This window comes from Pseudochaenichthys georgianus, chromosome 23 (genome assembly GCF_902827115.2).
Source record: "Pseudochaenichthys georgianus chromosome 23, fPseGeo1.2, whole genome shotgun sequence".
In the NCBI taxonomy this organism is placed as follows: domain Eukaryota; kingdom Metazoa; phylum Chordata; class Actinopteri; order Perciformes; family Channichthyidae; genus Pseudochaenichthys; species Pseudochaenichthys georgianus.
The window spans coordinates 8,468,741-8,493,822 of NC_047525.1; the positions used below are offsets into that span (position 1 = coordinate 8,468,741).

Consider the following 25,082-nt stretch of genomic DNA (forward strand, 5'->3'; position numbering starts at 1 on the left):
CACCTTTTCCAAAATGAATGAAGCAAACATCTTTTACTTGCAAATCAACAATAACAGAATAAAAGACAATTATTTGCTGCTTCTATACGACTACACACAGTTACCCTCAACTTGTCAATAAGCTACACTATAGAAAGACTCAAATGTTTTTTTTATCTTATAGCTCAAATAATACCCCAAAAAAGGATCAAGTTCAGTTAGGATGTTACATTCAGTGTGCCCGAGCTTATCGCGTTGGTAAAGCTGACGGCACTATTGCTGATAGAAACTGCTCTGATGACATCACTTGGGCGCTGGCAATACGGCATCCAATCAGATGCGTGTGTTCGCCCTGGCTGGCCAACTGGAATCGTTGTTGGAGAGCGCGTGCCGTCCCCCCCTCTCCGAATCTTTGAGGAGGGGGGGTGCTGAGGGTAGTCGGTTGGTCAACGCATTTTATAGTCGTGGGAAATGGCCGCCTCGCAGAGCTGCCCTTTGAAGTCCAGCTCCAGGGTGAACTCCAGGTCACGCTACAAACATAAAAACATTTTGAGTTGATAAATGTAGAAATTAGTTAGTTTAAATATCCAAAAAAGTGTACAAACATTTCCTAAGACCAAAAAAAGCACTCACCTTTACTTAACAATCTGTTTGCCAGCTCATAGAGTCCTATTGCCGCATGCTAACTTGCATATTTGGGCAATTAGCATAAGTTGCGTTAATATAAATTAGCATTGTATCTTTTGTTTACAATTGTTTAAAAATGGCTTGGCAGATTTGGACAATTTGTGAGTGGTTATGAGGAAGCTTAATCTATGTATGACGGGTAAACAATGGCCAGTTTTGTATTCCCGGTGGGCTGATTTCAATTTGGAGGGTTTACGGGACTCATTTGAAAAATAATTTTCCACAGTAGAGGAAATATTTTTCATCTTGTGCTCTCTATATCCAATGGTCGCAACACTACTCCTGGTAGTCAGCCCACCGGGAGTACAAATATGGCCACTTTCTGGTTAAAACTGCCATTTTGGATTCTGTACATTCCTGGTTTCAGCATCCCTCAAAACCACTCCAGAATTGTAACTATTGTCTTCATGGGCTATAATTTAAATGAACACAATTTATGCTAATTGTGCAAATTGCCCAACATAATTATGCACATTAGAATCCGGCAAGTTCTATGTAATGGGGACCCTTACTATACATTTCTAACATACAACTTTGGGGTACTCCACATTTCTGCGTTCACAACTAGACTATCACTGTAGGTACTAGTTAGGTTACAAAGAATGAAGATGCCACACATACAGTCAAAGATGGTAGAGACATGTATATTTACGACTGTGAGATTTTTCGTTTTTTCCGAATCTTACCACATTCTTCTCATTTGGCCTGACAGCGATACTGCCAAAAATCTCCTCTCCCTTCTTGACAGTCAAATAGTCCTCTAGGTAGAACACTGTCTGCTTCCAGTGTGTGGTGGCAGCATCTGGAGCTGAGGAGAGGACAGGAGGAGGAATATATGCATAGGAGAAAAGAGGGAAACAAGTAGAGCAGAATGGAGAGGCAGAGAGAAGAAGAAAGAGATATAAAAGGGCTATGTATAAGGACTTTAAAAAAAAAACTGGTTCCATTGGGCACTCGGCTCCCTTGGGCAAGGCAGCTGAAAATGGCTCACCCGGTGGGAGACATACAGAGGCTGACAGGAGAGAACTCCTTCAGTAACGCTCAGCCGCAGGCCCAACAGCCTCGGCCAAACATAGAACCTCCTCTACACAATATTATGTAAGAACTGGATGCATAAATGTAAGCTTACATAACAGCTTAGCAACTCTATAATGGGTGTCCTTGGCGCCATGGCACCAGGAGCGCTTTGCGGTGCAAATGTAACACCTGCAGTGTGGCCAAGAGCTAAGATGCTGTGAAGTGCTATAAAATGCTTATATATTTCGATGGACATTTGGAATATTGGCCGGATAATTCACTAGGGGAGGAGAAAACTGAATGGTAGCACTCTTAAATAATTCTGTGGACGTCAAGCTTAAACCGTTGCTTAACTGGTGTGATGAAGAACATTTATTTTTAAATTAGCTATAATGTTGTCTGTCCATTGGTTTTGGGATTTATGCCTTACCATTTTTAACAGTTTCCTATACCATTTATTTGGTCGAAAGTAGTTCTGATAAAAAACGGACCGAAGCATATTCTGTGAATTGTCAAGTTAGGACATTTTAGTCTAACTGCCTCAAAGTCTTCTGATACCTAGGCATTTTGAAAAAAACATTATAACACGGCTTAGATGAATATTTTATGCTGATTGATCAATTCGGACATTTCAGAGGTAGTTAATACTCGATAACACACAGCTGCTAAGCAAAACAATTACTGTTGCTAGGGAGGATCAAGAGAGAGAAAGAGGGAGCTTAGAAAAATGTCCAGAAGAAGACAGACGGGCTCTGGCATTGTTTAGGACTATTTATTGGAAAACTCTAAAAAGACTTGGACAGTGCTGCCAAAGGTAAGACATGGCAAGAGTTTATCTCTAATATTATAATTGGACACATTCTCATTGATGCTTTCACACAATCCAAACTCTCTTTGTTCTCCTTTCCCTCTCCTCTGAACAGTGTGAACAGATATCACCTGTGGAGAAGCCGGTCTTCTTGTGACACTTGGTGAACTCGATGTTGAAATAGGTGACCAGGGCGTGGACGTAATCGTTGCGGTGGATCTGCAGACGGAAGGCTGAGGTGAAGGACAGGTCCTCGGGCTTCACGGTGTAGATGTCCACTTCCTGCAGAAAAAAGGCAAACAATCACGAAATTGCTTATTTTGTCCGTATTTTACAATTCATGAAATGCTATATCGCAATACAACAGCGCTCCTCAGGTACGAGCACAGACACACCCCCACTTGCCATCTCTCACCCACATGTAGTACATGTATATGTCAAACCCTCATGATTATTCACCATTGTTTGTGTGTGAGTATGTGTGTATGTTTGTGTGTGTGAAAGCCCACAGGTTGAATCACGGCTGGCAAACTGGGCCTGCTCACAGTATACATGCTGAGTGGGTGTCCTCCCTCGAGTGTGCAATGGAGGGAGGGTGTGTGTGTGTGTGTGTGTGCGTGTGCGTGTGCGTGTGCGTGTGCGTGTGCGTGTGCGTGTGCGTGTGCGTGTGTGTGTGTGTGTGTGTGTGTGTGTGTGTGCGTGCGTGCGTGCGTGTGTGTGTGTGTGTTATGTCTGTCTGTGTCTGTGCATGGGTGTGTGTGTGCATGCGTGTGTGTGTGTGTGTGTGTGTGTGTGTGTGTGTGTGTGTGTGTCTATATCAAGCACTGCCTCATGAATATTGCCCCACAGTAAAGTCCCATGGTGTTACCTGGCAGGCTTCATTGTGGCCTCAAAAAAAAGGATTGGAACTGGTTATGCATGTAATGATGTTGAATAAAGGGGGGGGGGTTACACAGATCGCTGGGCCATGTGGCATCAGCATGACAGATTTAACACCTCCGTCCTTTCCAGTGACACCAGGCCAGTGTCATACAGAGCAAATTGTAGCTGGAGAGAGAAGAAGTCTCCGGGAGAGATTCTGTCATTTTAGCGTGTGAGGAATGAGTGACAGTTTGAATTAAGAGGGGGTGAAGTGGCTGGCAGCGGGGAGGTGGGTGTATGGGGGGTATATATTCATGTGAAAGAGTTACAAACAGTAGGAATTATATTAACTAACTAACCGCCCTCTCACCGGACATGTAAAGCACCCAGGTGGGGAAGGTACTCAGATCTTGTTAGGGTGCATTCACACCTATGATTCACACCTAGTCCGTTTTCTGGTGCGCACCAGACGACAGTTTGTTACATTGTTTCATTTTTCAGAAGTTTCGGTTTGCGTTCACACATGGTTCACACCCCATGGTTCACACGGGCAAAACTCAAACGGACTATACACTTTAAACACAAGCCATGTGCACGGAAATGCTGTTCAACCATTGGTCAGACATTAAGGGGGAAAAACGCAAATCCCGGCAATTTCTACCGGAGCCTCCGCCATGGAGCATCGGCACTTTCGGCAGGTTATTCTCATGCTGCTGTTAATCTGGAGATCAACAGACTTTAGCGGCCCGCGCATATGATTATATAATCAGACAAAGTCCGTTAAAAAACATTAATTTATAACACATATAATGAGAGACGTTCTGCAGTAAGGAGGGGTGTTTCACCGACGACAGGTGTTCTTACTTTTATGTAGCTGACGGAGAATTCTGACTTTACACGACACTGTTCAACACTTAATTCTGCTTCACTCTTTAACTAACCAACCGCGGATGTCTTGAAAGACTCATTCGCTAAATATTTTTGAAGATATCCGCGTTCTTGTGACACGTAAATACTGCGCTTCCTATGTTTTGGTGCGGACTGCGTTCCCACCAGCAATGAACCGCTTCAGAGTTCGCAAGCAAGCGCTCCGACCGAGACCACCTATTTTAGCGGACCAGAGTCCGGTTGTTTAGTTCACTTAAGAGGTCTCGGACTGTGTTCACACCGACCCAAATGAACCGCACCAAGCGGCTAAACGCACCAGGGTTCGATTCAACCGGACTATACAAGGCAGGTGTGAACTATAAGTCAAAGTACCAGGGTGTAGGAATACTCTGTTATAAGTAAAAGCACAAGAGTATTGGCATCAACATATACTTAAAATACCCCCAAAAACTGTTATGCTGATTGGCCCGAGAATAATATATATGATATGTTTTGATTATACTTATTGATGCATTAGAGTCTTATCAAAGCCAGCGGTGTAATGTAACAAAGTCTATTTGTTTAAGTACTGTAAACATTTGTAGGTAATTTTACTTTATTTTCACATTACGCTACTTTATACTATCACCCCAATACATTTATTTGACAGGTATAGTTACTAACTACTTTATTAATACAAAATATAAATCAACTAATACATAATTATATATTATTAGGTTGAGTTATCTAGAAGTAAAGTAATTCAAATAAACCCCACCTTTGAGTAAGTGCAACATTACAGTGTTGAACATATTAATTTAACAATTATAATTAAAATAGTTGGTGCTTAAACAGCCCAACCTGCAAAATGAGTACTTTTACTTTCGGTGCTTTAAGTTTATTCTGATATCTTTGATTTGCTAATACTTTTGTACTTTGCACAATTTGAATGCAGGACTTCTTCTTTAACCTCTGATCAAAGCTGGTAAAGGTGCAGCTACTTTGAATGACTTTGTATACTGCGTGTCTGCGTCTATATATTGTGTATTGAATCCAGGTGTAACTAAAGTCTGATTTAAGATTTGATTATATTTCACATCATTAATACAAATCTGTAAAGTAACTAAAGGTATTAAAATAAATGTAGTGGAGTAAAAGTACACCATTTACCTCTGAATTGTAGTGGAGTAGAAGTACACAGTAGCATAACATGGAAATACTCAAGTAAAGCACAAGTAACTCAAATGTGTACTTAAGTAGAGTACATAATTAAATGTATTGAATGACTTTACAGCACTGAAAGTATAGCGAGCACTAAGCGCACCAAATGATGTGAGAGAGGAATACAGATATGTGATATACGCAACTGTTGGAAAACAGATCTGTAGACTATTACAGCTCCCTGGAAACTTCTAGAAAACAGTCTCAGCAGACTGATCGGGATTGATCGCTTTCTCTGACTTAATTTAGGATCCATGTAGTGGCAGAACAAAAAACGATAAATGCCTCAAACATGCAGGCTTTGCAAGCACTCGAACGATGAGGGGGACAAATGCTTGAGAAATATTCACAGTCAGTCACCGTGCATTATACACACAGAGATATACAGTAGACTAACCTTCAGGAGGCAGGCGTTAGTCACCACCTGCTTGGAATCTACCATATCCACCAGAGGCTCTTTGATGGCCACGTTGCGAATGCAGCTCATGTCGAACCCGTACACGTTTTCCCACCCTGTGTGTACAAAACACAGTATTTTGTTACTTTGTAACTTTAAATCACTTGCAAAGCTATTTTGCCACTTCTTGACAAGCAGTCAGGCAGGGCCGGCCCTGACCAATTTGCTGCCCTAGGCAAGATTTTAGCTGCTATAACAACTTTTACTGTCATATAGTATTTTATACCTGTTTTTCACCTATTCTTTTATTTTATTATAACTATAATGCCTTTACCTGACTGAGCCGAGGTTATCAGAGCCGCTTAGTCTTTCAGGAGAGAGCTCTCTAAAGCTCTCCCCCCGCGGCCGCTTACACAGTAAATTCCAATGTTAATAAAAGCACTCAGAAGCTGTATACGTTTTTTGGGAGTTTGATTTATTTTAAATGAACACAAATACACAATTAAAACGTATAATTGCACACTAAAACCATTATTTCAAAAAAAGAACAATTTCACATAAACCTCTGGTTTTTACTGGGGCTGGGGCAGTTCAACTTGATTTTGGGGGGGGGAGGTGTGCCATAGTTTATGGGTGCTGTACGCAATATAGGCGTAGTTATGTTAGTATAAGTTAATAAGATGTACTTTGTTGATCCAAAATCGGGAGATTGCTTTGTTATGACATTTCCAAAACATTTTTCTTTTTTATTTCTAACATTTTTTTTTTTCTCCCCAATTTTCGGCGCCCCCCGATGGGTTGATGCGCCCTTAGCATTCACCTATACTGCCTATGACAAGGGCCGGCCCTGCAGTCAGGGCAAAACAAGAAGGAGAACAAATAAAACAAAGCAGAAAGCAGTCCCAGTACTGTCTGTCTTTCTGTCCGGCCCCTGTGTGGAGGATGACAGGGCCTGAAAATAGACGTCCTCCGCCTCCTCCACCATGTCTGGCAGGCTCTTTTTTATTATAATTTGGGCCTGAGAAGGCTCTCCCTCCCCCAGTCCCTCTGTCCACTCCACCTTGCCTTGTCACAGGGCCAGTGCTAAATCTGAACAATGAGAAGGTGGAAAATGGCACCGACGCACAGAGAGACTAAAAATAAGAGTTTGGGTAGACTGAATTCATTGGGATTTATGTGAAAGCATGAATGTGTGTGTAGAAGAAAGGATGCCACCTGTGCAGTCAACGGAAACTCAGCAGGAGTTTTTATTCCATGCCTAAGTACATGGCACCTTTAATATTGGTGCTTTGATCTGGATCACAATGTTAAGCCCCCACTCCTGCTGTGAGAGATATCAGAACACATGGAGTGAGTTCAGAGCAGCGGTTGTACTGTACTCAAGACACCTGATGGGGTAGATACTGCCAGTACTGCTTCTAAATACGGCAAATCTGTCACCGGGCTTGTCATTTTGAAACTACTGGCTTTATTAATGGTTCATAAATGGTTTGTATTGTTTATTTGCAGTTGTATATATAATTTGCTTTGCAAGATTGTGCAAAATGATTGTATATCCTAGCATAACTTGCTTTGTGTCTTCAGCTTACTTAAGTCAACATAGCCAGAAATGTTGACCTCATATTTAAAAGTGCTGAAGACCTAAATCCAATTATCAATATTTTATAAACACTTAAAACCCAAAGCTGATAATTATAAGGTAAACATTGTTATCATTAATACCTGGCTGAGCATATTGATCAACCTATGAGCCTTTTGCAGTGAGTTATGCATTCCTCACAGTCTGCAGCCCCACTTTTCACCAATCTTTTAGATACAGCTTTAAGTGCCTTATGAGAAAATGGATATCTAACTTGAGTTTGTTTTGATTTCACTCGCACAGCGGTCATTAATAATGCACTGCAGCGCTGAGCGCGAGGCGGAGAGGGAAACAACTTGAGAGCAAATCTTCCATAATTACTCACAATGAATCTTGAAGTCCTTGTACTGCCGGTCTTCAATGGCCACCACGTAGAGAGTCGCCCTGTCGGGAAACATCAGACCTCCGGGTTTCTGAACGAGAGAAAACTCAAGGTATTAATACACACACACACACACACACACACACACACACACACACACACACACACACACACACACACACACACACACACACACACACACACACACACACACACACACACACACACACACACACACACACACACACACACACACACACACACACACACACACACACACACACACACACACACACACACACACACACACACACACACACACACACACACACACACACACACACACACACACACACACACACACACACACACACACACACACACACACACACACACACACATACAGAAAGGCCATTAATCGCCTCTATGGTTCACACACCTGGCATGTACTGTAAGATCTGGTGTCGAGTTTAAAGCCTGAGGTCAGAACCACATCAGTCATGTGCGACCTCAACATCTGGGCAGTAAATCCTCTACTTCATCTCTGCTGTGTTTATGAGTCAAAAGCCTTTCACATCTCCAGCCAGCTACACACACTAAACTCAGTGGACATTTTTAAACGACAGCTAAAGACACTTCTTTTTAGATTAGATTTTTATTAGCGACATAAATGGTCTTTTAATTTTTATTATCTTTGTATTGTTTTATTTTCTTTATAGCTTTTTACTTTTTTTATTTATTTTACAATTTTCTGAGCGACCTTTATTATTCTTAGCATTTATTTTTGTTTTTATTATTGTTACTTTATTTTGTTTTATTTGTTATTTTATTTATTTATTTATTATTATCGATTTTTTTGTCTTCATTTATTTTACCACATTTATTTGTTTTATTGTGTTTTTTAAAAGTATTATCTTTTGCCTCCTGTGTCTGTTAAACTCTTAAACTGTTATATCATATCGCTATGGGGCATATGTGCTAAAAGGTTTCAATGTCTGGCCTGATGTGAAATTCTTGTTCTGTTTCATTTGTTCTTAAAGCACGTTGAGCTGCACCTGCTATATGAAAAGTGCTGTACAAATAAAGCTTTATTATTCTTCAACCCAGCAGCATCATACCAGCCACTTGTCCCTGGCGAAGATGACGGTGTTGAGCATGGACTCGTAGAAGAGGCAGTAGCCCATCCACTCGGAGATGATGATGTCCACCTTCTCCACGGGCAGCTCCACCTCCTCCACCTTTCCCTTGAAGATGGTGATGACTGCCGAGTAGAGAGACACAGAAACAGCAGGCAACAAACAAATGACTTCAGCGCATCTCTATAACATTAATGCAAAGAGATCTATTTTTAAAAGGAGAACATGGCCGGCGGTCCTGCCTGACTCTCATCATACTGTATAGTGTCCTTACTGTAAGGTAATTATTATATGTACAGCACTTTGGCTCGACCAAAAATCGTTTTAAAAATGTGCGATATAAATAAAACTTGATTTGATTTGATACTACTTCCCTGATGGCTCCCACAGGATTGTTGACATCTTCGTGGATTCGTCTTCTTATTACAGACACATGCATTTCCGAACATTTGGTCTACCTATGTTGTAAAATGTATTATCTCTTCGATTTACACACAACATCTATTGCACGTCTGTCCGTCCTGGGAGAGGGATCCCTCCTCTGATGTTCTCCCTGAGGTTTCTCCCATGCTCCCCTTTAAACTGTGGGTTTTCTCTGGAAGTTTTTCCCTGTACGATGTGAGGGTCTAAGGACAGAGGGTCCTGTTGTGAACCCGGAAATGTGGAGTACCCCAAAGTTGTATGTTAGATATCTATTGTAGGGGTCCCCAGCACATAGAAACTGCCGGATGCTAACTTGCATATGTTGGGTAATTTGCACAATTAGCATGAGTTACATTAATTAGCATATTCAGACAAAAGCTAAAGAATGGCTTGGCAGATTCGGACAATTACAGAGGATAAGAAATGGCAGTTTAAGCCAGAGGTGGCCTTATTTGTAGTCTTGTTGGGCTGATTACCATGGATTTCTTTTGTTGATTTTAAACTTTTAGGGGACTCATAATGGCAGAAATGAATTCAACATCCTCAATACGTCTCCAATACCACACCAACATTTTCCAATTTCCAAATCGGCCAAGCCATTTTTTTATAGCTATTGTCAGCCATATTCTAATTGACGCAACTTAGGCCAACTGTGAACATTGCCCAACAACCTGTCCTATAGATTTGTATCATAACACTTTTGCGTTTTCAACATCTCCAGGTTCACACTGCTGGCAAGTAAACTAATTATATAGTTAATACTGACGATGAGGTTTTAATTCTTTAGAACAGGAAAGATTAATCAAAAAGAAAAGCCTGATGAAATGAAGCCCACTAGATTGGGTTGCCACTCTGTGAAGTTGAGTGTGGTCTTTTACAATGGTAATCAGCACCAGTAAAGGCCCTGTCACACTGTCCCGAAATTGACACCCGATGGACACACGAATATGGAATTGTGAATTTCGCACGAAGATGGCCCCGAACCACACACGAAGGCAACATTTACATTACATTTAAGACATACAACTGCAATGAAAGTACCAAAAACAATTATGTTACAGTACTATGATACTGTACTGATATCTTCAGACTTTGTTCTTTACTTTCTCCGTCTTTATATGTAGAAAATATTACGTTTTCTCCGTAATGTTGTTTCCATAACAACAACAATTTCCTGTCAACTGTCCTTCAAAATAATATATTATATCCTTTTTAGTTTCACAGAACACAAATTGGGTTATTTACATAATATATTTACATGATTTTGTTGTGCAATAAAACAACCCGATGGACACACGATAAAGGAAATGTTCAAATTCGGCTGTGATCGTAGCAACATCGGGCCGTTCGTGAGGGCATCTGAAGCCATCGTATGACCGCCGGCGGAGTTTCTCAGACTCCGGCAGCAACTTCGTGAGCGGAGGCAAAATCTTTGGCATGCCAAAAAATTGCCGAAGGACCTTGCGAAGGTTCATATTCGTGTTAAATTCGTGTGTCAATTTTGCCCTTCGTAAGGCCATCGTGAGGGCATCTTGTTATCCTCGGTGCCATCGGGCATTCGCCCCGATCAGAGTGAGGGCGAATGCACCGATGATAACACGAAGATGACACCATTTGACAAGATGCCCTCACGAGTGCCTTACGAAGTTGCCGCTCACGAAGTTGCTGCCGGAGTCTGAGAAACTCCACCGGCGGTCATACGATGGCTTAGATGCCCTCACGAATGGCCCGATGTTGCTACGATCAGAGCCGAATTTGAACATTTCCTTTATCGTGTGTCCATCGGGTGTCAATTTCGGGACAGTGTGACAGGGCCTTTAGGGACTTCTGACAGAGGCCAGTTAACCATCAGAACTGTGTCCAAAAGTGTCGAGTGTGGCGGTCACTGCATTTAGACAAATGGATATAGGAAACATAATAGCAAGGGAAAACCTCTTTGACTTACCATTGTGTAGGTGATTGGACTTTATGATCTTCTCTGAATATTCTGATATGCTTGAGCATTCAATCTGTAGGCACAAGGACACACGAAAGTGTTGAATGTTTGCTGCAATATCTACATTTTCTAGTCAAATAAATTACACATTTATGTTAATAATTCATGAGAAATAGTTAGTTGGGAAAAAGATTATTTCGTGGTCAAGGGTGTAAACTACCATATTTCCGCCCCATTCCCGATATACTGTGGGGTAACCTTTGGGGCGATATCAGAAGGGCAAATGTAATCAAACCATGCCGATCCGTCCTCACACTAATGTCCCTGATCGCTCATCTCAGACCCCGTGCAGCATGACAACGAATACATCATTCTTCTCTCCCATCCATAAGTGTAATACAGTATATGAATCATACATAGAGACTCTGCCGGCAATGTGTAACCTGTGATTTACAGCCATATGTCTCACCTTGCCTCTGTGCCTAACATTGTTTGAAACAGATTCACAGTCTCTCAGAGGAACACTAGAAACTGGCCCTTAGAAATAAATGTCTTACTGTTTCATATGCAAAAAAGAAAGGATACGGATGAGAGATACTGTGACAGTCGGCTATTATTTTGGACACTAAAAGGGTCTCTCTCATAAAGCCTGAGTAGTACGGTTAGAGGATTCTAAATGAAGAATATAAAGTGTGGAGTCTGTGGTCAAAGTGTGTATCTGTCTCACCCCGTAGACGTGTTTGGCGCCGGCGTTAGCGGCAAACATACAGAGGATCCCCGTTCCGCTCCCCACATCCAGGACGATTTTATCTTTGAACACATGCTTGTTGTGGTACATGGCATTCCTGTAGGTCAGCGTCCGCACCTCGTCCTTCAGCATCTCCTGTTTAGATTAGAGGTCAAATGAAGAGCCATGAAGGACATGCAGTCTTTAAAGGTCTCCTATTAAGCTATTTTTAGGCATATATTATAAGTGTCTGATATATAAAAAAATATAGGAAACATGTCTATGAAGTGTTCTGCTCAAAATACCAAACAGATCTCCCATCCTAGCCATGCCTCATACCCCTCTATTTCAGCCCTGTTAGAGAAGTGCTGATTCTGGGTCCTTAGCTTTAAAAAAAAAAAAGAGGGGGGGAGCTTATGCTGAGTGTCTGATCAGGGGAAATCTCCCCAGATACAGCTAAATGCTGCCGTGATTAAACGCCATATCATGTTCCAAACCCCATCAAGGATTATTTCTGAAATAGTATGGATCTTTTTCTCTCACAGGTGTACACAAGGTGAGTTCCTTTTTATTTCCTGCTTTTTTACAAATACTCTCCAGTGCAGTGTTAGCGATGCTTGCTAATGTAAACAAAGACCATAACACTTCCAAAACGTCGTGCATTGTTTCTGATAGCAACGTTTCTGATAGGGCCGTGGGCGTAAAGCCAGCCCGCGTTTCCGATATTACGTCATATCGGATGCAAATCAGGATCAGCTCCGTTGTTCCCCCGTTTTTAGAGATTTGGGTACGGAGGAAAAGAGAGAGGGTTTTGTGTTCTGACACTTTGTGAGTTCCCTGACACACCGGGGACACATGTGTATAAAAGACATACAAAAGTGCATTTTCCATGATAGGAGACCTTTAATAACAAGCAAAGTACTATCCTTCTATATTGAACTGGTATAGACTGCCTAAAGAATAGTGTGACTCATAAATGCTCAAAGGAACATAATAACATAATGAGCGTAATACATATTGTCCTCATGTGAATAGCTGTTATTATCACATGTATAAAGAGATAAATGAGGCAGTATTTAGGCCAAGAGCCTGTGTGACGGTGGCAGTGGTTCTTGAAATAGACAGGAGTACAACACAAAGCCTTTGGGGACGGCTGATATCCATATCCCTGAACCCATTCACACATCCCACTTTCCGGGCTCTTCACTGCTCTAATCAGGACATTCTCTTTGTGTGCAAGACGACAAAAAGCTGACCCACATGCTAAGTTTAAACAGGTTTATAGGTCCCCAAATTTTTCCACCACCACTCCTTTCGCAAATCAAGGTCGTTATCTTTGGTATAGCTTTCCAAATATACAGCGATTCAGTGGCTGTAAACAGCTTGTTTTCATTTCTGGAATACTTCACATGGACTATTATCTTGCTTCTGGTTTATTTAATGTGAGTTGGTGGTGGAAAAGCCTTATCTTTTGTCAGCTAAGACACACTCTCCTCACACAATTGTAGGTGGACAGCTCTGTTTGAGGTTCATGTTCGAGTTGTTGTCTTATTTATGGGAATCATTAAGTTACATGTGTGTATTTTCTACTGGATGTGCTCTAAGCTGCTTCATATGTTGACTTCTGAGATATGTTTTGTTATATTCACAAAAGTGTTTGGTTTAAGTAATACTACTGCCTATCTGTCAATGGGATTAAACCAGCCGTGGTGTTTGACATACACCACACCTGCCGACAGAAAGCCAGACTAACGGGGTTGAAATTCCTTGGCGAGTTCAGGTTAGACATTTGGTGTCAGTATTTTCCCCTGCTCATACATACCAAGCTGCCGTCTGTCAGCCTACCTCATGGATGCCAAAGTGGGCATAGGAGTCGAAGTAGTAGTCCCGTGATGTCATTTCCTCCGGGCTCAGGAACTTGGCAATCTTGCCTCGACCAGGACAAGTAGCCAGGGCTGCTACATGAGGCGCGGGGGGGCCGCAGGGCACATGGCGGGCAGTAGGCACTGGTTTAGGCAGTGGGGAGGGCTGGGCAGATTCAGAGTGGGGGGACGCGACCGGCTGTTGCCTCTGTTAAGGAAGAGAAAGGAAAGAAAAGAGTTTGTATCAGGATTTAGAAACGACAGTATGGGCTAATATGGGTTAATGCATTACAAGTCAAAGGGGATTCTTATAATAAGCAGTCTATGATTCACATTCAAATAGGAGACTCTAATAGGACCGGTAAAAGATGCAGGCAGGCACGTGCTCAGATAGACATTGGGTAGCACCTGCCCTTTGCCCTGCTATTTGAGAAGTGCCCTTTTTCAAATGTCATTTATAATGTTTGTGCAGGTTTCCCAGTTCACAAAGGGTTGGAGTTCCTAAGCCTTTTAAAGGTTGGATACCTTTATTTCACTTAAGAGAGTATACAATCATTGCATAGAGGGTTTAATTGCAGTGTTATGAAGCTGAAGCAACTGACCTATTTTTAACTCTGATCAAAATGTGTTTTGTATTTAATATCAGGTGTAGTGAATCAGATTTAAAATGAAAAGACATACAGTACAATTGTGCCAAGTTACACTGTATGTATTGTGTTTGCTTGCCTTTTATGTCAAAATGATCTGAAATCAATTAAATTATTTCATTTATCTGGATTAATTTTGAAACGACTATCATGCAGCAGTGTGTAACCTTAATCGTGGATATGTTTGAAATAGCTACATTTTAATATGACTTTGACATTGTCACACACATTGTAATTCCAGACATATTTTTTATTAAATTAATTATAAAAATCACCGCTGTGTCCTTTATGCATTTGAGCCCCTTCCTCTCTAACATCCGCTGCACGTGCCTGGATGCAGGTACCGTTTCAGCACCAAGGACAGTTACTCAATGCATCCAAAACCGTCATGTATCCCCCCTGCAAAGCCTCTGCGTGCATTATCACTACTATTGCTATCAATAGTAGTGGTCTACTTAAACCTCCCCGCCCCAACATCTGCAGGACCATGCACTTTGCTTTGCACGCACGCGATGGTGCAACATTGATTCTAAGCGTGGATACGACAATGATAGGCTAGGAAAAACACAAGATGCATACATAACATATCAAATATATCGCTCCCTACTAAAACAAGTATAGTGAGTGTCCCGGTCCCGCTATAGCCGGGAGCAGGACAGCACGAGCTCCCTACCTCCGAGCTGTCCGCCTCCGCCATCTTCCGCCGCAGCAGCAAACACCGCGACGAGTGCCTCAGTCCCATGAGAGCCGACGAGATTTCAGGCTACAACTCTTTAAATGTACGGAGAATGTAACAATCTTAATAGAAAGGTGTCAAAAATAACACTAAACAGCCAGATGTGTGTGTGCAACGCGCGTAAAGATGAAAGTCATAACAAGAAAGGTATCAGTTTCCACCGAATTAAATCCATTCCTCGAGAAAAGTTCGTTAATTGATTTGTGAAACGTAGCCTACCATAATCCATATTGTAAATGTGATACAGGCTGTTTTAGTGGCAGATTCATGTATTGGGCTAAAAGGTTACGGGTTCCATTCCAGCAGGTGTCCATCAACATCCAGGCGCCCCGTTTAGGTGTCCATGTGCAAGCAATGAGCACCAAAAAGAGCTAATAAAACCCCACACCAGAGAGCGCGTCTTCTCCTCTACTTCTCTCGGAATCCCTTCACATCTCTCAGTTTTGTGACAGGCACACAGACATTCTTATCTTCGTGTGAAAAGTCCTGGCTGCGCGTAATCCCGAGGGCTTTCCGGGAGAGAAAGTTAAAATGGGTTCAAACTGTGCGCGTGTGCACTGCCGGCCGGAACACACATCACACACACGAGCCCCTCGACTGACAGGAAAGTAATCGTGACAAAAATATATAACAGTAACAAACCAAGAAAAGGTGGGTAAATCTCTGCTCCCAACCACAGATGTGCCCTCGTAGCAGATAACGTTAACGTTAACTAAAGGGAACAATCTATTTGACACAGCTGAAGCTCTGGCCTTCCTTAAAAACAAACTAATTTAATAAAAATAACAGTTGCATTACACACAATGCACGTTGTAGAAATGCGTGTGTGCACCACGACAAAGGAGCCTCATTCACTTTACATTGGGGTTGTTTGCGTGGTGCCGACACGCAAATGTAACAAAGTTCGTGACTCCACCACGCATTGTGGTGTTAAGGAGTCGTGGTGGAGTCACGCATTCTGGTGAGATCAGGTTGCTCCGGCAACCAATGAGCTTCAGCCAGGGACGTGCACAGACATTTTGGGGGGCAGGAGCTCAAGTGAGAAAAAGGGCACCTTCCATAATCATTTATAAAAAAAGAATTTAAAACAAAAAGTTAAATAGTTGCACATCTCTGACTTACTGACCAATGTATTTTAATACACTCACACAATTGTTTAATACTCAACATAATTCTCCAACATAATCAGTTAACACAGAGACAATGGTCTTAGTATTTAGTAATTTTGGTCTATTTTGCTTCCATGTTTTCTTTCACTCTAATGGAAAGTGTTGAGATCTTCATATTAGGATGAATTGTAATTCCCTCGAATCACATCAGACACAAGTGGCTTTCTCATAACGGGTTCATTCCTCTGAATCCACCATGAAAACTATACAAACAAACAGTATAAATGACAAACATAGTTTTGTGTTAGACACACAATAACATGCACAGCATGTGAGTTGACTATAAGGTAATAAACATAAAAGTAATACAAACACAACAACATACCTCGTTGGGCTGCATGCTCTGAAAACAGAGGGAAGTATTCTTCAGTTCTCTTCACAACTTATATGTATAAGAATAAAAAACTAACAGCGCTGTAAGTATCCGTGCATCTTACTTTGAGGGTGCTTCTCATGTTCTCGCTCTCTAACGGCCCGTCTACACTACAGCGTCGACAGCGTCGACAGCGTCGAAAGCTCCAATCTGCCCATTCACTTTCAATGGGGTGACGTTACGTAGCCGCGCTTTTTCGCCGAACTGAATTGTGGGTAGCAGAGCGGTCCGTCTCAGGCGTCTCAGGCGACAGAAGTTGAACAATGTTCAACATCTGTCGCCTGAGACGCCGGAGTAGCCAGCGCCAGCCAATCAAATCCCGTTTCCCAAAATCTGACAGCTGAAGCCGTAGCCAATCAAACCGCGTCTAAGCTGGGAGAGATATCCCGCCGTTCATTTCTATATTTCAAAAAAAGTCGGAGGAGAAACTAACTATCGCCGTAGCAAATCACCCGGTTTTGTATGACCAGACCCTCTTCACCTACCGGGATACAAACCGGAGGAACCAGGCATGGAGGGAGGTGGCAGAGACAGTGGGTGAAACTGGTAGGTTTTCGCCTGTTTGGGGAGTTTATATATATATTGCTCCCATACAATCCCCGGGGGTTTTTGCTTTGTATGTCGGGGGCGGGAGATTCATGTGATTGGTTGTTGGCCGTGTTGCTTGAATAAAATCCCCAAGCTCCAGACACGCCCAGCTCCAAGCTATTTTTGAAGCTGTAGTGTGGACGCTCCGTAACTCACGCGAGAACAGCATAACGAGACGTGAGCTTGGACTTCAAAATAAAAGACTAAATATTGCACGCATGAAATATTACAACAATAATAATTATTACACTTAGAAAATACATATTACAGTTAAATTATGAACATGTAAAGGCTGCACTTACAATACTTAAAACGAAAGTTAATTTTAATCATATATAATCAATTATATTCTTGTATAACCCACAATGAAAATGCTTAATATTTTAGGTTTTTCTATATTTACAGTATAAACAAAGTGGTTTGTTAAGTTGAGTGTAAGGCCTATAATGGTTTATGGGTGTCACTGATAAGAGAGAAGGCCGTTTCTTCCCTCTCCCCTCACAGCAGTACACAGGGAGGGGGGATCCTGACTTGTTGGAGAAATAAACTGAGGCCCCAAAAAGGTGTTTTTGCCATCGCCGAGAATAATGTTTTAGTTCTGCACACTCGAGGTCATGAACTTTTGTTACATAAGCCTGGGAGGGTGTGTCTTATGACATAGCCATAGAATATGTCTGGTCATGTCCAGTCCTGTACATCAGAGGCCATGCCCAGTTTCCACAAATATGGGTATGGTGGAGGTGTCTTTAGGTTTTTCTATCCTGTTTTTTGAGCATAAAGACACTCGCGGAGAGGGAGCAAACTGCAGAGAGAGGGGGGGGTTCCCCTGGTATGCTCTCTCCCGGTAAAAGCTCTCTCCCTGGCAGGGGCGGATCTATGGGGGGGGCAAGGGGGGGCAGCTTCCCCCCCACTGTAAAGCCTTGCCCCCCCAGCTGCCCCCTAACTTTTGTTTCCCTAAAACTGTACTTGTAGAAACAAACCTACACTATGTCCACAAGCTTCTCAAGCAGCGAAACAAGCATTACATTAATTAAAAGTGAATCATTTTAAATATAATTTTAGGCCCGTTAAAAACGTAGCTACGGCCCTGCATTAAACTGCAGAGCGGCGTTCACAGACTATTCAGCCACATGTTAACAACCATCGTTTTTCAGACACGTAAACTCTTCAAAAATCACCAGTGGGGTCACTGCTGATGTAATGTAATGTAATGATGTATTTAATGTCGTAGAACCAAACGTGATCTGTCTCTTCAATTTGTGTCAAACACAGAGTCACTGCGGTTCTCTATAGAGGTTTCTCAATACTCTAATTTCCCCTCCTCGACTCCTCGACTCCTCGACTCCTCGACTCCTCGACTCCTCAACTCCTCGGTCCTCCGGTAGTGACCCGGAAATGGATTTCAGCGGAGGACCGAGCATCGAGCATTGAGGATGCTCTCTGGAGGAGCTCTAACCGAGGAGACACTGATGGGTCCTCCACGGCTCCTCCGAGGACGCATTTCCGGGAACGGTGGAGGCGTTACGCATGGCCGGACTTATCTCAGCCAATGACAGCTCTGCATGCATCCCCTGGATATTATTTTAGTAACTGCTTTCATCGCGACGCGATGTTTACTGTGAGAACAGTTGTGAGGTCTGTGCAGAAAGCAGAGCAGTGTGTATAATAGCCTATATATCACTCAACAGGCCTACATTACTCTATGTATTTGTATGCTGTAGTTTAGTATCTACAAACAAAGAGTCAATATTTTTCTAAGACCATTTAGTGCTTTACATAATAAAATACACAACGGCTGTAGCCTGATTATGTTTTAGGAGCTGTAGGTGTGTGTGTGTGTGTGTGTGTGTGTGTGTGTGTGTGTGTGTGTGTGTGTGTGTGTGTGTGTGTGTGTGTGTGTGTGTGTGTGTGTGTGTGTGTGTGTGTGTGTGTGTGTGTGTGTGTGTGTGTGTGTGTGTGTTACAGTGTGTTACAGTGTGTAGATGTGGCGGACAGGCGGGTCTCAGTTGGTTTGGTGTCATGCTTACTTTTAATACTTGTAAATACAACTTTTGGCCCATCATTTCAATTCCCCATTTCAGCGACCAGAGGGGGGGGGATAAACACACCTACAACACACCTACACACTGTACTGTACCACACACATACTGTACCACACACACACACACACACACACACACACACACACACACACACACACACACACACACACACACACACACACACACACACACACACACACACACACACACACACACACACACACACACACACACACACACACACACACACACTGTACAACACACACCTACAGCTCCTAAAGAATATAATATATATCAGGATACAGCCGTTGTGTATTTTATTATGTGAAGCACTAAATGATTTTAGAAAAATATCGACTCTTTGTTTGTAGATACTAAACTAAAGCATACAAATAAAGAGAGTAATGTATGCCTGTTATACTGAGTGATATATATTATAAACACTGCTCTGCTTTCTGCACGGACCTCACAGCTGTTCTCACTGGAAACACCACGTCGCGATGAAAGCAGTTAATAAAATAATATCCAGGGGATGCATGCAGAGCTGTCATTGGCTGAGATAAGTCCGGCCGTGCGTCACAACTTCTCTGTTGCCGGAAATAAATCCGTGGAGGATCCGCGGACTGGCGCGGAGGACCCATCATGTGTATCCTCGATTATAGCTCCTCGATGCTCGATCCTCGAAGTGCATTTAGAGAAATGAGATGTCCTTCAACATGGCACGCTGAAATGCATTTCTGGGTCACTACCGGAGGACCGAGGATTCGAGGAGGGGAAATTAGTGAAATGAGAAAGGGCCCATATCCTTACAAGATGTCCAGGGTCTTTGGAAGAAAAACAGCCCCACAACATCAAAGTTCCACCACCATACTTCACAGTGGGGTCTACACCAAACCCACCTTTGACGTTTGTTGCCAAAAACCTCTATTTTGGTCTTATCTGACCATATAACCCTGTCAAGTCCTAAGCCTCATCCCAATACCCCTCCTCGACTCCTCTCTTCCCCTCCTCCGGGACTTGACCCGGAAATCGATCAAGACACGCCATTTTGAAGGACGTCCCAATAGCTGAAATGCGCATGGAGGAGTCGAGGAGGGGTGCGGGAGGAGGGGTGCGGGAGGATACACGAGCCTCATCCCAATACCCCTCCTCGACTCCTCCTTTCCCTCACTCGTGTCCCTTCCTTGCATCTTAGCTCCGCCTCCGTAAGATGCGAGCGAGAGACACGAGGAGGTGACGCGAGGACAGAGGAGTCCTCAGGTATTAATTGGGATGTCCTCGTTCACTCAAACGTCACTCTTAAACGACGTCTGTTAATGATGACATATACGCACAGCTGTATCCCCTCTCATTGGGCTTAATTGAATAACCCCTTAGAACCGGCCCATTTCTGGTTAAATATTTAAATTAATGAATCTTTCTCTTGTTAGTCAAGGAATACAATGTATGATGGTTGGTCCTGCTTTTGTGTTCCGTTTTGGTGTAAAATGTAGCCTACATTTAAATTAAAATATAATTATAGTAATTCGAAGCCTTTTAGAAATGAATTGCAAATAATAATTCCCACGGAGCTGTGAGCACTTATACATTTATGTGACGCTTTTCCACTCATCTTCCAGTTGTTGGTTTTCTTCTGTTGAAATCGACCAGCTGTGAAGGTGGGGGCGGGGCTTTTATATGCCTCGCACCCCTCCTCCCTCACCCCTCCTCGACTCCTCCGTGTGCATTTCAGCTATTGGGACGTCCTTCAAAATGGCGTGTCTTGATCGATTTCCGGGTCAAGTCCCGGAGGAGGGGAAAAGAGGAGTCGAGGAGGGGAAGAGAGGAGTCGAGGAGGGGTATTGGGATGAGGCTACTGATACACGCGAGCAGACTAAGCGGAAGTGTTTTCACTACTCACGTATAAAAGCCCCGCCCCCACCTTCACAGCTGGTCGATTTCAACAGAGGAAAACCTACAACTGGAAGATGAGTGGAAAAGCGTCACATACATGTGCTCACAGCTCCGTGGGAATTATTATGTGCAATTCATTTCTAAAAGGCGTTCACATTACTATAATTATATTTTTATTTAAATGTAGGCTACATTTTACACCAAAACGGAACACAAAAGCAGGACCAACCATCATTCATTGAATTCCTTGACTAACAAGAGAAAGATTAATTCATTTAAATAAATATTTAACCAGAAATGGGCCGGTTCTAAAGGGTTAATCAGTTAAGCCCGATGAGAGGGGATACAGCTGTGCACATGTGCACATTAACAGACATCGTTTAAAAGAACGAGGACGTTCCAATTAATACCTGAGGACTCCTCTGTCCTCGCGTCACCTCCTGTGTCTCTCGCTCGCATCTTACGGAGGCGGAGCTAAGATGCAAGGAAGGGACGCGAGTGAGGTACATTGACGCTCCGACTTGGACTCGGACTCGAGCACATTTTCTCTGGAGTCTGATGTCCTCTATCCTGTATGGCGAGTTCACGTACTGGGCCCCGCTGTTCCAGTCTAGAGATGTCCAGAGAGAGACACACCCCGCATCGTGCTGTATGCTTTCACACATTCTGCTTCCACATTGGAAAAGAGCAGCGCAAAATGCTCGTTATGTGGAAACAATATAGAAGAGAAGGCTCCATAAAACATTACTCTAAGGATCGATTTCAGACATATAGGCTGTCTTGAACACTATCATCAGAGTAACGTGATCTAATCAATAAATACAGATTCAGCCGATAACACGAAAGCACATGGCTACTTAACATGCATAATGACATCATTTTGCATGCTAAGTAGTCATGTGCTTTCTGGGGCTAAATCTTTATCGGTAAACTGATTTAACCCGTAAAAGTTCCTTCAAAATAAGAGTCCCGATCTTATTACTATCAAAATAAAAGTGCAAAACGAAAACTTTACCATAGAAAAAATATTGGCATACAAATATAATCACTTCTCTAAAAGGTAACTCATTTTAAATATAGTTTATTTATATATAATAATAATATTCATATTAGAAATAAGCTTTATATTTGTATAGCACCTATTACAAGAATTGTAGCCAAACTCGCTTCACAGCAGTTCAATAGACAGGATAACAGCAATGTAGAGGAGCAGCTACATTTCAAAACATATATCCACGAAGATTAATACATGAAGACTTGTGACTCGGACTTGACTTGGACTCTTCTTAAGTGACTCGGAATTGGACTCGAACACAGGTAATGATGACTCGGACTCGACTTGGACACTCCTTGGGTGACTCGGACTTGGACTCGGACTCGACTACGACTCTCCCTTGGTGACTCGGACTTGGACTCGGACTCGAAGAGTGGTGACTCGAGGGTGACTTGGACTCGTGAATTGGTGACTTAACTACAACACTGTCATGTACACACATGTCCTCTTCCAGCCTGATTCTAAACATCTCCTGTTGCTTTAAACTTCTTAAGTATTTCCCTGATAGTGGAAATGGGCATATTCAACTGTCTCAAGATCTTCTTATATCCACTTCCTAATTGGTGCAGCTCAACAGCTTTCCGTCGCAGATCATCACTGTGTTCTCAGGTCTTTCGCATAGTGATGAATGACAAAGGGAATTTTGGCCTATGTCATGGTTGACCAGTTAAGAGTTCTTAATCAAACAGGTGAACCTACAAATGCAAGATATGACTGGAAATATACTTCAGTTAGATTTTAATCATAGGATTTTCAAGGGGTGCCAATAATTGTGGCACATGTTTTGGAGAAAAATATTTATTTAAAGTCAAACAATTTTTTCTTTCAATAAAAAGCAAAACACAATATCTCTATCTTTTCTAGCCGCAATGATCTTTATTAGGACCACCAACACCATCACCTTATTTTCATGTAATTATTTGTTTAAAAAACAACTGATATTTTTGATGGACCCAAGCCAGTGGAAGTATCACTCTGTACTTTTATTAAGACTGCCTGTAGAAAAGGCCCCAAAGTTATAGTTATTGGTATATATATATATATTATTTTATTATACAGAGTTGATACCTGTTAAATTGGGCCTTCATAGTGGGGAGGGGCTAACCCACGTGTTTTGGGTTACGTTACACATCAGAGGGAAATGTGCGTCAGTAGTTGCGGGAAAGTTATGCCGTCTTAAGTTTCGTATTGTGTGCGTAAATGAACGAAAAGCCACACACAGACACATATCTGTATGTCTGCCTAAATAAGTAAAGAAGTCAAGCCTCATCTTAGCTCCTCATTTCATCTATTCTGGACCTTTGGCCTTAAGTGGTGTTCTGGCCGACACACCTGGGTGAACCTAGACACAAAACTAGTGCCAACACTGAGTTATCTCTAATTCTCCACTACACTGCCACTTATGGCACATTTCCACTGCAGCGGGGTAGTCCCGTTTAAGCGTCCCTAAGCGTCCTCGCTCAGGCCTCGGGCTGCCTCGCTGGCCGTCCGAGGCCGTGGCGCATTGCCGTTACAGTTTAGGACCTGGGGTAGCAACGCAGTGTAGGCGGGGCGATCGGCTTCACATTTCGAGTTGTTCTGTCGAGCTCCCGCTGGATTTTTAGCATCCCCAATGAGATGTGAACGTCGTCACCTCCTCGGTCAACCACGGTGTGCTTTGACGTTGCCATTTTTGTAGCTCCTCCGTTTACAAAAATGCTGCGAGCTTGCTTCTTGATATATGCGACGCTAGGGATGATCTCGCGCGCGAGCTTGTGACGATTCTCTCTGACCAATCAGCTGTCAAGAGTGTTGGCGTCACTAATTCAGCCCTGGCCTGATAGAACCACGATTTTATGGGGCCGGAAAAAGAGGGAAAAAGTACCCGCTAGCCGGGGCTACGCTATATGGAAAGGCCACCAAAAACTGGCCTGGCCGCTTGAGGACGATTAAGGACGCTTAAACGGGGCTACCCGCTGCAGTGGAAATGCGCCATTAGTCACTTTAGGTTGCAATTTCCCTCTTTTTGTGTGTATGAATTGTACGTTGTACTGTTTATAGTGAGTGTTATTTTATCTTATTTGCCAGTGCCAAAGACACATTTCCATTATATGTAAATGTGATGGACACTGAAGAATTCTGAATCTGATTGTGCTGTGGCTCAACGTACAAGAAGTTTGCACTTTGAATCCAAAGACAGCATCACGATTGGTAATTTCAACAGCTTTTCCAAAATGTGCTGCCCCTGTTTTTTCATGCTATATAGAGTGACGCAGTGACGCTTCCTAAAACCCGGAAGTAAGCTGCTTCCGGTTCCCTTGACAAATAAGCAATGCAATTTCTCCATAGGATTTTGGAAAATAGCTCGAATCATAAATCTATCGATTAGATTTATGATTTGAAAATTATAAAAGTATGGTAGACATGTAGAGATTATCCGACTGAACAAAACGTGATCCGTGTCTTAAATGTGTGTCAACCACAGACCTTATTTCGAGCTATTTTCCAAAATCCTATGGAGAAATTGCATTGCTTATTTATCGAGGGAACCGGTAGCAGCTTACTTCTGGGTTTTAGGACGCGTCACTGCATCACTCTATAAAGTCTCTCTTATAATTGTATTTCAATTTTCCACCTGATGACACTATTGACAGTCTATCCGTCTGTCAGGAAATAAATGTTTTTGTTGTTGCTGAAATTACCTCATCTTTGTTAAAAA

At 42.5% G+C, this 25,082-nt stretch overlaps 1 protein-coding gene across 1 annotated transcript; it reads right to left on the reverse strand.

The window, feature by feature from the left end:
* Positions 1 to 82: 82 nt before the first annotated feature.
* prmt8b (protein arginine methyltransferase 8b) lies at positions 83 to 15,945 on the reverse strand. Its single transcript, XM_034112408.2, has 10 exons — positions 15,203 to 15,945; positions 13,866 to 14,090; positions 12,021 to 12,176; positions 11,303 to 11,366; positions 8,917 to 9,059; positions 7,802 to 7,889; positions 5,838 to 5,953; positions 2,623 to 2,773; positions 1,353 to 1,474; positions 83 to 509 (listed from the first exon to the last, which is right to left on the reverse strand). Exons 1-10 carry the CDS (start codon positions 15,269 to 15,271, stop codon positions 426 to 428), a joined length of 1,218 nt encoding a protein of 405 aa, XP_033968299.1. The 5' UTR covers positions 15,272 to 15,945; the 3' UTR covers positions 83 to 425.
* Between the last annotated feature and the right edge of the window lie 9,137 nt (positions 15,946 to 25,082).

What these genes read in the sequence shown, in the direction of transcription:
- prmt8b (XM_034112408.2), bottom strand. Translation starts at nt 15,271, where the DNA reads ATGGGACTGAGGCACTCGTCGCGGTGTTTGCTGCTGCGGCGGAAGATG. An exon ending in GCGCCAAACACGTCTACGGG is followed by an intron (nt 11,367 to 12,020) that starts GTGAGACAGATA and finishes TTGTGCCTACAG; the next exon opens with ATTGAATGCTCAAGCATATC. An exon ending in GTCCAATCACCTACACAATG is followed by an intron (nt 9,060 to 11,302) that starts GTAAGTCAAAGA and finishes TCTACTCGGCAG; the next exon opens with TCATCACCATCTTCAAGGGA.